The sequence below is a fragment of the Temnothorax longispinosus genome, chromosome 1 (assembly GCF_030848805.1).
Source record: "Temnothorax longispinosus isolate EJ_2023e chromosome 1, Tlon_JGU_v1, whole genome shotgun sequence".
NCBI classification, from domain to species: Eukaryota; Metazoa; Arthropoda; class Insecta; order Hymenoptera; family Formicidae; genus Temnothorax; species Temnothorax longispinosus.
In genome coordinates this window covers 2663456-2676332 of record NC_092358.1, presented here as the reverse complement: position 1 = coordinate 2676332, position 12877 = coordinate 2663456, and the positions used below count along the sequence as shown (strand labels likewise).

General features: G+C 43.2%; 3 protein-coding genes across 15 annotated transcripts in view; 2 read left to right on the top strand and 1 right to left on the bottom strand.

The window, feature by feature from the left end:
- The first annotated feature begins 626 nt into the window (after positions 1-626).
- LOC139809511 (uncharacterized) lies at positions 627-4689 on the top strand. Its single transcript, XM_071772460.1, has 4 exons — positions 627-1696; positions 2117-2487; positions 3091-3384; positions 4150-4689. Exons 2-4 carry the CDS (start codon positions 2146-2148, stop codon positions 4402-4404), a joined length of 891 nt encoding a protein of 296 aa, XP_071628561.1. The 5' UTR covers positions 627-1696; positions 2117-2145; the 3' UTR covers positions 4405-4689.
- Positions 4690-4722: 33 nt separating this feature from the next.
- Positions 4723-8194, bottom strand: Wkd (TBC1 domain family member whacked). Of its 2 annotated transcripts, none has more exons than XM_071772430.1 (5): positions 8022-8194; positions 6760-6925; positions 6094-6661; positions 5577-5846; positions 4723-5291 (listed from the first exon to the last, which is right to left on the bottom strand). In XM_071772430.1, exons 2-5 carry the CDS (start codon positions 6906-6908, stop codon positions 5184-5186), a joined length of 1095 nt encoding a protein of 364 aa, XP_071628531.1. In that variant the 5' UTR covers positions 6909-6925; positions 8022-8194; the 3' UTR covers positions 4723-5183. The 2 variants fall into 2 exon arrangements, with proteins under 2 accessions (XP_071628531.1, XP_071628540.1); XM_071772439.1 differs by lacking the exon at positions 8022-8194 and adding an exon at positions 7533-7942.
- Positions 8195-8842: 648 nt separating this feature from the next.
- Msn (serine/threonine-protein kinase msn) overlaps positions 8843-12877 on the top strand; it is a 28397-nt gene continuing 24362 nt past the window's right edge. For 5 of the 12 annotated variants that reach the window (XM_071772371.1, XM_071772365.1, XM_071772315.1 and 2 more), the window contains exons 1-2: positions 8845-10073; positions 11688-11753. In XM_071772371.1, coding sequence (XP_071628472.1) covers positions 10008-10073; positions 11688-11753 — 132 coding nt within the window. In that variant the 5' untranslated portion in view covers positions 8845-10007. Of the gene's footprint in view, positions 10074-11687; positions 11754-12877 lie in introns of all 12 variants that reach the window. The other 7 variants (XM_071772324.1, XM_071772359.1, XM_071772340.1 and 4 more) reach the window with 4 other exon arrangements.

Genomic DNA, 12877 nt, shown 5'->3' with positions numbered 1-12877 from the left:
CGAACCGTCACGGATCATACGATTCAGGTCCCGAGGGTTTTGGGTACATCCGTTATATTGCCCGGATATATATACGCACGCCAAGCCGAATAAGATACTGGTTTCACGACATCGAGATACAATAAGTTACATGTATTCGTAAGTGGGTCATTTTAATCGAAGGTGATCGAAGGGACTCGATTCAATAGGAACAGGATTCGAGTCAAGGAATTCAATCATGCACATGCAACTCTGAGCCGCAATTCCGGCAAACGAACACTGAAATAAAAGAATTAAAAGTTCGTTCTGTAAAATAAAACGATATCTCCTGCGTAACACGGACGAATTCGAAGAAGTTGAGAAGAATTTAATCTATATACATTTTTTTGTCCTTGAAAAAAAATTAATCGAACAGATGTTGAGATGTGTTTTTCTGTTCTTTTTTATTCTTACATATTATTATAATAATTACATTAATTTTCCTTTCTAAATGTTTTCCCTACAGTAAAGAAAATTAAATGCTCGATATGAAATAAAACAGTATTTTAAAAAACATAAATTCTTGTCATTAAAAAATTAAATTATACAATTACATGCAAAAATTGTAGATTCAATTTTTCCTCGGAGAATAATTCAAATATATAGTAGATAACGTTAATTTCTCGAAAAATAATTAATAATCTTTCAATAAGTTCTTGAATTTAAAGATTGGAAAAATTCATGATTCTGAGGGATAAACTTGAATCATCGATTTCTTTCAACGGGCCTATGGAAAATGTACAACAGAATTTTTAAGACCAAAGATTCGATTCAAGGCCAATACGAGCTTCTGCCTTGGCTTTAAATGGAACTTTGCTTCGCCAGTAAATAGCTGGCCAGTTAGGTCGAGTAAAAAATCATTGCTTCATAAATTTGTCCATAAACCGATTATTTTCTCCTTGATTGACTACGCTCGTTTATTCCGGCCGAATTGTGCGTTTAGCAGCCGGAATATGGAGTGTCCATCGTCCGTCCGCGAGGATTCGAACACGCACGTGGGGGGGAATATGTGCCGGTGAAGGAAGTTAATTCAGTGCGTTCACGATAGTACCTTCGTGAACGAGCGCGACGATCCACCTCGATCGGACACGCGAGAGTTTCCCGACGTGCGTAAAGACGTGCGCCCGCATCCGCGCGAGAGGAGAGGCATCATCCGTGCGCGTGATTTCGAGCCGCGACACGGGTCGATTTATTTAACCCTTTGATTACCGCGGGCGGCTGTGAGCACATCCGCGAGCAAGGGGGCGGCCGGTGGTCGGATAATTGTCTCCCTTTCGTGTAAATTAATTGTAAATTGATTCGTCGTTGACGACACATTCTCGCCGCTTATTCTCTCTTTCTTTCTCAAGAGAAACCTGATCCTCCTGCGTGCATGCCTTCGAATATTATCTCGTCTTAATTAAAGCGATTTAATTTCAAAATGATGTAACACTTTCATCGTGTAACGTCGTAACTTGTGCAACCGTTTGGATTTCCCGCATCCGGTTTTCTCTCGATCTCATATCATCGCTCGGAAGCCGACGAGATGATACGCGATATTGAAGGACATTGTTTTTTTTATATCTTGCGAAATATACGCGTGAATTTATAAAGGTCGATTTATCGACGCCCGGAAGTGAAAATGTGTTTCGGCTGCGTTATCGATAACGCGAAGATTAGAAGATATTCTAATAAACACGTAAGAATCTTTCTTTCTATACACCAATATTTTGGTATGATAACAAGCATAAATATTTATAATAATCGATTAACAATTAATTTCTAATTATTTCAATAAAGTTTCGAGAAGAATACTTGAATACAATGTGCGAACGCACGCGTACTGTAGCGTTTCTCGCTGAAATTTAGAAAGAATTAAGAAAATAAGAAGTATAAGTTATAAAAATTTCATTAAATAAAATATTCTAGACAATTTATTACTTTTAAACATTTACATGCGAAGATATATGATATAAATTTACACGTTCTAAATGCTTCGTGGCACGTAAGTGTACATGTGTGTAAGAAAAGTACGGTAAAGTGGAATAAAGTAAAATAAACGACAAAGAGAGAACCGTGTTAATTGACTACTGAATCAGACGATTCTTTCCTTCGATAGGCGCTAAGACTCCGCATAAGCGATTCGGCATGAATCTATCAAAGCCGTCGCGGCTCGCCGCGATAATATCGTTGATCATTGTCAACGCACGATCGTGCGGCGCCGAGTCGAGCGGCGAGTATCTTCAGAAGGTGATGATCGAGCTCCAGGAATTAAATGTGGCGTCTAATGGCTTGACGATGCACGACCGGTTGTCGTCGACGAATCTGGGCTATCGGCAGGCGGGCTATCACGATCTCGGCCAGGTCAACAGGTATCGCAAGGTCAGCACCGACAACGTCCCTCAGGATGTGCAGAAGTCGCCGATCGCGGGTGTGCCTGCCGAACACGTGGCTCACTCCGCCGCGAACAATATAGCGGAATACTACGCGGTACGTACCTACAATTTAAATAGATATAATTAAAACAAAAAAGAAAAACGAATAAATTGGAAGAGATTTCTTTTTTCGTGGAGATTTATCTTGCGAAATTATGCACTTTTAATCTTAGACTGGAAAACGTAATAATTCTATCTCGTTTCTTTCTATCCCTTTTTACTCGTTTTAATTATTTAAATTGTAAACTTCTCCAATTCCAATCTTTTTCTTCATTTAATTGTTTTAATTTTTGGTACCCTGAAAATTTGACAATTCTTTATAGTTGCTTTTTATTCTTTCCATTTTATTAAATTCTTCAAAATGTCAATTTCTCCAATTTTAATCTCTTTCTAAGTTTTATTATTAATCTTTAGTAAGCTGGAAAGCTAATAATTCTTTCTATCCCTTCTTACTTATTTTTAATTCTTCGATAGTCGATTCTTTCGATCTCCATTTTCTTGTCTCACCTTAATGGTTGATCTACTGATCTAGAAACTCGATAATTGCCCTTTTTCTATCTCTTTCCCTATCCATTTTAATTCTTCAAGATATCATTTTGTCTAATTCCCAATTTCTTTAATTGCCAAGGCGGGCGAATGATACTCGTAAATTTTCCAGGTACGCGACCCCGTCGACCCCGTCCCCGCGGCCAGTTACCCGAAGATGAAGCAGCCGGAGCCGCTGGCGTTCACGCGAGCGGAGCTGGCCGCGTTATACAAAAAGGCCTTGGAAAAAGGGTCAGCGATCAGCGTGGCGTCGTTGACGCAGGCTCTCAATGCCGTGAACGGCAATGGTAACACGCCGCCCCAGGCGGGTCATCCGCAGCTACCGGTTAAACCGATGTACAACTATTACTTCTTCCCGTTGAAGAGTTTCGCGTCCGAGCTGCAGAGAGATCACCAGGCCGCGGCGGTAAGCGAAAGTCACGAGATCCGTTGCATCGTCCGTTAGGCGCCGAGCCGCCGATTTTTCTCAGGAGATATCCGGTGTAACCACATTTCGCGCAAGGATATCGCTGGATATTCGCCAACTAATTTTATGCCGAAACGCCGACGCGCAAGAACAACTTGCGCAAGCTTGTGTAACACCGAGACATTCCTTATATTACATGTGTATAGTAGATACTGAATATACGCACGAAAAATTATGTGGATAAATTTAACAAGTCTGTACTGCAGCATGGATACAAATTTTGACGTGTCCTCTTGCATTACATAATTATATTTCGGTTTTATTAACAAATAACGAATGCCGTGCCAGTCATCGGCCTACCAAACTTAAAAGATGCATTAAACTCGTAAGAAATAACATTTATAATTCTGTAAATATAATTAATATTGAAATAATAGTCTAAAGTGATAAATATAATTGTATGATAATTTTGCATAATTCAATTATATTACATAGTTTATTGAGATGTGGATATAATAGTAAAAATTTCATTCCGGCGTCGCTGGAGGACAAGCGAATTAGGTCCGGCATTCAATGTGTTAATTGTATATAAATCTTTGATATCGATTGAAAAAAAACTTCAATTAACATTATCCTATAGGATCTCTTATAGGATAATTTTGTAAGATTCATCCCATACTTATTCTAATATAATTTTGATTCTATTGTCATATTGAATATAAAATAGATAGCCAATAAACGCATGTGATTCGCATTACTTTACAGATTGTTCCAGTGTATGCGGCTGCGGAAAACACAGAGAGCACTCAGAAGCACATTATGAATCCGCTCTTCATGGCGATCGGCTCATTCATTAGCATGGCGCTTCTGTTCATGATGGGCGTGTTGTTTTTACCGAAACTGCCTCACTTTGAACTTTTCAACGCGCGAGTAGCTGACAACGATGACTTTCTAACGACTTTTGTGATGAATGCCATAGACGGGCGCAATCGCTGGCAGAACTTTAGCACTGCCAGCTGAGAGAACGTAATGTAAAAGTACCCCAATTCTTTCATTAAAGATTGAAAATACCTGTGAATGTATATACCGCAATGTACGTAAAATATTTGGACTGCAATCGATAGAGGGAAAGACGTACGCTATTAATTGCAAAAGGGATATTTAGTATATATATATGAAATAAGTGTATTATAAATATCATTGTAGGAACTCTTTCTCTTTTATGCTATTATAAATATTACAAGTACAAGCTGCTTAATCTAAAGTTAGATTCATTCGATCAGTAAGGATTAATATAAGATCGGCAGTAACGAAAGATAATATTTATTTAGTATAACATTATCATATACTATATACTTTTATTTTAAAAATGCGGTAAATTTTTGTACATAAATATCGATAGTATTAACCATGAATGACGATCAACTAGAAATATATGAGAAAATACCATTAAATAGTATTATGTGAACCTACAAATGTGTTGTGCACCTTTTTTTATAATACACGTACTAATAATGAAGGCTAATAATGAAGGAAGTAGAGATAAATAATGCACTCCGGCTGCTCGGGGAATGTGTACTATGTATGTGTGCACGAAGTATATGGAAAACCACTTTCTATTTTGAGAGTGTACGTATCTATCCGCTTTTCGTCAAATCCCTCGACTTTGTAATATGAAAGACTTCTAAATACAAACCGCGGAATCTGTACAGTATCAGAAGAACGGAAAGGAAGGCACACGTTGGGACGCTACATGTTAAAATGTATAATTTCGCCCCATATCTTCGTCTACTTAATCATCAGTCAGTTCGATTGGCAGTTTCCTTCTCCGCCGCCGCCTTTCGTTTCAACATTTGCCTCTGATGCTCGTATTCGAAATCCTCTTCGCTCAAATTTAACCTCTGAATCTGTAATATTAAGTTATAAATGTATAATGATATTTTTGTGATCTTATTTATAAAATACAAAAGCACAACTTGAAATTTTAATTTAAAAATTTTAATTTAAAAAATTTTTTTTTAATAAAAATTGTTGAAAAATATGAAGAAACTATATTTATAAATTTAAATAAATTTACTAATTTTATATAATTTTTAAATTTAACTTAACTAGATCATAGTTTAGTTTTATTATACAATGCTACTTGATTAATTTAATTTGTAACATTAATATTTACATTAAAAAGTGTTTACCTGATAAACCAAGGCCTCCTCCTCCATGATATGTTGAGGTGGGTTTCTTAGAACTTGGAGGGTTTCGTATGTCGTTGGACAACGTTTGGTAAGGGAAGAACGACCTAGACTACCTTTCAATAATACCAGGCCTACTTTGAAGATCACTTTCACGCCCTCGCAAAGGAACATATCCCATATGCGCAAGATACTCTCCCACGGCAATGTTCGCGTGTAAACGCACAGGAACCATTCCGTCATATACAAGATCGGTTCCATTTTTTGTTTTTTCTAAAATAATAAATATTTGATTAATTAAATCCCTATCTAATTTATGATCAGTCTATAAAGGACGTCGCACCAAAATTCATATCATCTACATTTTTCAAAAAACAAAAATTATATTAATTGCTTTTGTCTTCAGAAATTCAACGTATGATTAGAATTCATTTATATTTCTAGAATAAAGCTTTTCTAAAATGTGCGATATAGCTACATCGAAAGTTCGCATGAGGATTCGTGTATAGTGTATACTAACTAGATGTTTGTACGCAACGGGAGAGACTCTCTTCAGAAGAGCGAATAGGATGTCACCATCGCGCAGCAACGTTTCCATCCCCTGACTGTAGTAGCCAATGAGATACTTGTCGCATATCGCCACGAGGCACCAGAATGCCTGAACCGCCGGCATGTGCATCAGCAAAAACGCGGCGATGGGCGCTTGAGCCTGGCAGTAGCCTACTTTGCTATTCAGAATGGAGTACGCCTTGAGAACTTGGAACAGTTCCTGCTGCCCAGGCGCGTTCTCGACAAACATCTCGTGGTGCGGAAACTGACGATGGAGATCCTTCTTGATGTCCTCTATATACTTAGGATCGCCAGGTCGCTTGATCAACTCCTCGTACAAATTTGGATTTTCATTCATCAGAAGTTGACCGCCGCACAAGTTCAGCCAGGCACGCAGTCTCACGGAGGGTGGTATACCCTTGCGGCACCTTTCGCGGACCTTACGGTAATTCGTGGTCATAAAGAGGCTCCAGTTGTTCAGCATCTGTATCCATTTTCTCTCCCTTCGCAGGATTACATCGGGCGGTATGGCCTGCTTCCTATCCCACAAAGTTTTATTGCATTCAAATAAAATTTAAATTTCATTTGAAATAGCTATTCTATTGAAATGTTATCACGTTAAAGAGGGCTGAATTACCTCTCCGGACTGTATTGCGAACCGCCCAGGAATCCATGGCGATCAGGTACGGTGGAGATCACCGAGCCTTGGCATATACTACTGGCCTCCGACTCTGTTTCCCCATTCAACTCCTCCTCGTCGTTGCGCGATACAACCGAGGTAGCCATAGCATCTTTCTACTCCTCTGAAAAATATTGCTCGTGATACAATACAAACAATACATATATAAAATACACAAGATAAATACAAACGCCAGTATATCAATAAATTTTAAAAAATGTACAAGACTAGTATAATTTAAACAATACGTATCTATATAAAATAAATACAAACGACAATATATTAATAAATTTTTAGGATGTAAAAAACTAAGTTTATCCTAAATCAAGTGCATAAAAAATAATGTTAAAAAATACAATTGCACCTTCTTGAATATACAAATTACATTATTATCAAGCGTTAATTTTTAAGATATAAAAAACTAGAAGTTTATCCTAAATCAAGTGCATAAAAAATAATGTTAAAAAATAACATACAATTGCACCTTCTTGAATATACAAATTACATTATCATCAAGCGTTAATTTTTAACGCGGAAGCATAGAGGGTGGCATTAAAGCGTCAAGCCGGAATAAAATAGAACTCGCATATGTGACGTGACGTTTCGAAACGTGAGACTTCACATATATACAATCCAAATATAGCACGTACAGCTCGCGCACGGAACGTACGGCGTTCCGACAGACAGCGCAAGTAACACGTCGGGATGGTTCCGTTATCCGATTATCTCACCATTTGCCATCTATCGAGCTCCGCGCACGCAAAATAAACATCCGCCGAGGAGAATGTATCTCGCGTTGCTTCATCGCGCGAGTAGCCGTAGCACCGTATCGCACGTCGCACGTATCTGACGTATCGTAAACGCCTACTTCGTACCAATTGACAGAGATCACGGTAATCAAGAATCCACGCGGAGAGGCTCCAGCCCTATTTCCCGTCTCATAAACATGCGCAGGAAGCGCGCGGCGACGGTAGGACGACGGTACACGGTTCCACGGCCCGACGCAAGCAATTACACCTTCGCGTTATCGGGGGAGAGGATGGAGGGGGAGAAAAAGGGAGAAACGGGATTTTTCTCTTCCCGGATTTTCGGATTGACAAAAGAAGAGAAAAAAAAAATACGTAAGCGCGACACTCGTTCGGCGACGAGCAGCGTTCAGCTGCGAAAATTGCGGACGCGCGAATCGTGGGGCGTGTCCCCTCGCGTCACCGAACACTTACCGTGAATTTTCGCCGAATCTGACATTTCGAGGTATCTCACGGACGCATCCGCACGGCTCGCTTCACCGTTGTGTACATACACGGATTTCACGGAACTCGCGTGCGCGCACGCGCACACAGCCGCTACGCGCTACGCCTCGCGCGGAGGAGAGCGCGTAGGTAGATAAGGAGACAATTGTGCGTGTGGATGAGACATGAATGAGAGAGAGAGAGAGAGAGAGACCATGAGGCGACGTTGTCGACTTTACCGATCGCGTCTTCCCGCGCGGCGCTTCCTACGGCCGGTAATTTACTCGCAAGATAAATATGTGTAAATTCCAATCAATTGCTTTTGTGATTTTTCTGTTATAAGAGCAGAATTTGCATACGTCTCTTGCGAATGAACTCGAGGATCGAGCCCCAAAGATTGAGAATCGCGAATGGGAGACTGGAATTCGACCAATTGGAATAAAGGGAACTAAACTATCAAAATCTAATTTTTATATTCATTCGAACGGTGATCTCTGATTAAACTTGGAAATTATAAGTTTCGTTTTTATTAATTAATTTAAAGTTAGATAAGCAAAAGAGCTTATCGATAATTATAACATAATTGAATCTCGATTTCTTTTCCTATATCGCTAGATGTCGCGGTAATACGCATTATTTGCCGAGGTTACCGACCATCTTGCGCGCGCGCGCGCATACATACACGTGCGTATGTGCGCTCGTAATAAGGGCGGCGGCGTAGCATATACGTATGCAACATGTAGTATGTAGTCAGTCAACGCGTATACATCTCAAATATATATTGTGGATCGAGGTGTGTTCCATCGCCATGTTGGCTTAACCCAGCGGTTGACGTCAGCGGGCGCGTTTTAGCGGTGTGCAATCGCGCGAACAACGAGCGCTTCGAAAGACAGAAAGAGAGAAAAGAGGCGTGCGCGAGCCCGGCGCGGCGCACGGTGCACGGCGGTGCAAAACGGTGCAGTCGCTTCGCTGACACTCGTCGAGACGGACGAGAAAGAGACATTGACGTGTGGTAGACGCGGTAGATGTGTGGGTTCGCCTCGGCTCGTCTCGGCTCGTCTCGGCCCCGAATTCTCCCGCATCCGCTATGACGATATCGGTATAAACCAGCGACGTCTCGCGGATCTCGCGTCTCCGTCGTCTTACGAAGTTACGAGAAAGAGAGAGCGCGCGCGATATATCGAACTCGGCCCGACTCGGCGCACCCTTCGCGTGTCGCGTGCGAGAAAAAAAGCCGCGAGAGAGGGAGGAAGGGCGGGGAGGCGGGAAGGAGAGAGAAGAAAGAGAGAGGGAACGAAACGAGTGATGGAGGCGCGACGCTGTCCGGTTTGACCGCTAGACGGCCCTCCTCCGGCGTATCCTCCGCTCTCCTCGGCTCCGACAGGCTCCTCCGGTCCTCCGGAGCTGTCCGTCCGCAGTCCGCAGTCCGCTTCTCAGTGTGTTCCGCGCGCGCCATGTGCCGCACCGTCGTCGCCGCTCCGCGTGCGTCTCCGCCCTGCAGATCGTCGTCGCGCGTATCGCCGCCGCCGCGGTTCGATAAGCCGTTCGCGTAGCCGTCCGACCGTCGCCGTTCGCTTCGGGCTCGGCCAGGACCAACCGTCTGCTCCCCTGGAGGTCGGGTGATGCTCCCCGCGTGTCTTTGTAGTGCTGGTGCGACCGAGTGAAGGCAGCTAAGCCGCGAGAAGAACGCGTCTTTCGGCTCCTTTCCTTTCTCCGCCCTTGTATTTTCGTCCGACTCGCGAGCGGCGAGCCGTGGGAGAGATAGCGCGAGGGAAGAAGGGAGAGAGAAGGATAAAGAAGGAGAAAGGATACTGTAGCAGCGAGGGAAGAGAGCAAGTGCGACGACATTCTGCTGGACGGCGGAATCGTTCGGAACGGTGTTCTCGGTGTAATCGGTGAGCTCCAACGAGCGAGCGAAGAGGAGTGAGGCAGAGAGAGAGAGCTATACAGCGGGGGGAACGCGAGTGGCGTATCAAGATGGCGCATAATTTGGCACCGAGCGTTAACTGCTCGCTCGACGACATTGACCTGAACGCTCTGAAGGTACGTATAGACGTGCGAGAATTATTCTCCCTCGCCTTCCTTTCCTCCATCGCCTCCTTTTCGTCGCCGTCGCCGCGACCGCGACGGCCGCTTTCCGGACACCGCCTGGTCCGGTGTCACGCGCGTGTCTGATGTCTCGCACCATTGGTGATTAACCTCGCGAGAACCGACGACGACGATGACGAGGTGGAGGAGGAGGAGAAGGAGGAACTGACGACACTGACGTTCGCCTTGAATCCATCTCTCTCTATCTTTCGATTATTGTAGGTTCCCGAGGCGCATTACTACGTCGAAAAAGTCGAGCGATACTCCGTTTGACGCATCGTTGACAGTCGCTGTTGTTGCCGGAGTCGCGGACGTCGCCGACCTTTTCCCTCCCCCCCCGGGTTCTCCCCTCTCCCCGCGAGCGACACGTACCTGACATACCTGCGTAGCGCGCAATCGACGTCCCCCGCGGGGGCTCTCGCGCCGCGCGAGAGGACCGAGGAATTCGCGTCTCGCCGTTCGCAACCGCGACACGCGCGTCCGAGACCCATATCGTGTCTCCGCTCGGGCAACGCTGTTAAGTTGACACACTGTTGACAGTCTGATGAACGTCACGCGAGATTGAATCTGTCGCCGAGAACGCAGGCTCTCTTTTTGTTTCTTTCACGTCTCCGTCCCCTTGCTCCGCCATTCTAAAAAAAAAAACGGTCGAATACGAGGGAGAGAATCGAGAGAGAATCGATCCGGGGATGTCCATTGTTGTCATTAAGAATGCACGAGCGAGGGAAACTATAAACCTATCGCGGTCAGATGGAAAAAAATGAGTTTCAGGTCGACCCGAAGAGAAGAGGAAAGATCGGACGTTCGCCCTGAGAATGAATGCCCATCGGTTGCAGTTTACACCGAATATACTCTCGTTTACCGCTCGCGCGATCGCCGCGCTCTGTTTCCCCGTATTTTTCTATACATCTGCGTGCGATCTAACGTCACGTATCAGCTTTTAAGATGGCTGACCGTCGTATTTTCCTGTCGGATTTTCGTCGCCGAGACGAATTTCAGGCACCTCGTCTCGTTTCGGATCTTCTTGAGAAAGATTTCTGTTCTAGGAGCGTTGTTTCATTCGTGGCAGATCAAATTTTATCGAGTTGTCGAGGAATAGGCGGCGAAGTTCACGCGAGAATAGGTCCGTTCCTCGCGGCTGCGTTTTTCCCTTTTATCTCCTCTTCTCTTCAACGTCCAATTATGTACCTGTTTTATTCTAAATGCAGGCGGGATAACGTAAAGCGGCTGTAAAAAAAAAAACAACCTAGTATAACCGGAAGCTCGCAGCAACGTTTTCTATTTATATTTAATATCGATCCGCAGGCCGTCTCGTTCGAGGTTCGAGCTGAAAATGCGTTCTTTACTCTCCTCACCTCGCCAAATGATCATTCCCTTTTTTTTTTTCATTCTGATTTTATTTCATTTCATTCGATTCCCCTCCAGAAAGTTTAGGAAATTGTTAATCGCTCTCTCGCGGACGATAATCGGAGAAATTAACGTTGGCGATTCACTAGAACGACACGTTGTTCTCCTTTAATGACGAGAAGGAGACATCTCGAGGACTAAATCGATCGTTTGTGTTTCCAGGAGCCCGCTGGGATCTTCGAACTCATAGAAGTGGTCGGCAATGGAACGTATGGCCAAGTTTACAAAGTGAGTTTACAAACCCCTGCAGTTTGCGCCGTCCGCGGTGCTTGAACAGCTGTCCGATATTTTTAATATGGTTTCTCATGTATTTAGTTTTATAACGTAGGATTATTCAACAACGTTTTTTTTACTGTATCCTATAACTGTTCCAACTGTTTACCGGTTTGACTTGGCCGGGTACGCCAATTATCGATTTCACGGTGGCGTGACGACCTTTTCTGTGATATTTTAAATTAACGCGTACACGTCAAAACGACAGAAGATAAAGAGAGGATGTTCACGGCACGTGCGACGTTTCCGTGAAAAAGATACCGCACGCACCTGAGACCATCCTCCGTGCTCGAAAATTATCTTTGATTTAATAATTATAAAATTCGTCGAATCGATTTAACGCTCTGATAAATAAACACGCTTCGCTCGTTTCACGATTATGACAGTCTTAATTGCTTTCAATAGTTTTCTCACAATCTCTCGGAATATATCGGGAAAAAAAGAACCACGAGCAAACAAACGAACAGCGACAATAAACTTACGTTGCGACTATAGAGTTGCACAATAGTTTCTTGCGGTATTGCTGTTGAAATAGAATCGGGGATAACGATTGTGACTGTCCGAAAGCGAAGTAGCGATACTTTTTATCGTTGCCGATAGATAGATAGATAACTTTATTGATCTCTTCGTTTTATTTATTTAGAACTGCTCTGGAGTTGTGAGAACTTCTTACATTTTAATGTCGCAATGTAAAATAAAATAGATACATATATATCGAATACATAATGCCTTTTCAGTAGGTATCGTTTAACGACATACATTCCAGAAATTGTACTTCACATACGGTTCGCGTGTCTAATTTTCGTGTGTACTTCAGCTATCGTGTGCTTGCCGTTAGTAATCCATAACTCTTATCTGTCAGGACTTACGCTGTACAATCACACCACAAACGTCTGCGTTTCCCGTTCAGGCGCGTTATCGCTAGTCTCATATCCGAGTACCGGTCCCGTCGCGTAGAAATCTAAGCCGATGCTTGCGTTACACACGTGGGAAACTTTCGTGTTTAACGCGATACGCAGCGTCGTGGCGTTGCATTCTCGCGATATATCCCGCGCTCTTGTCGTTTCACCTATGCGGAC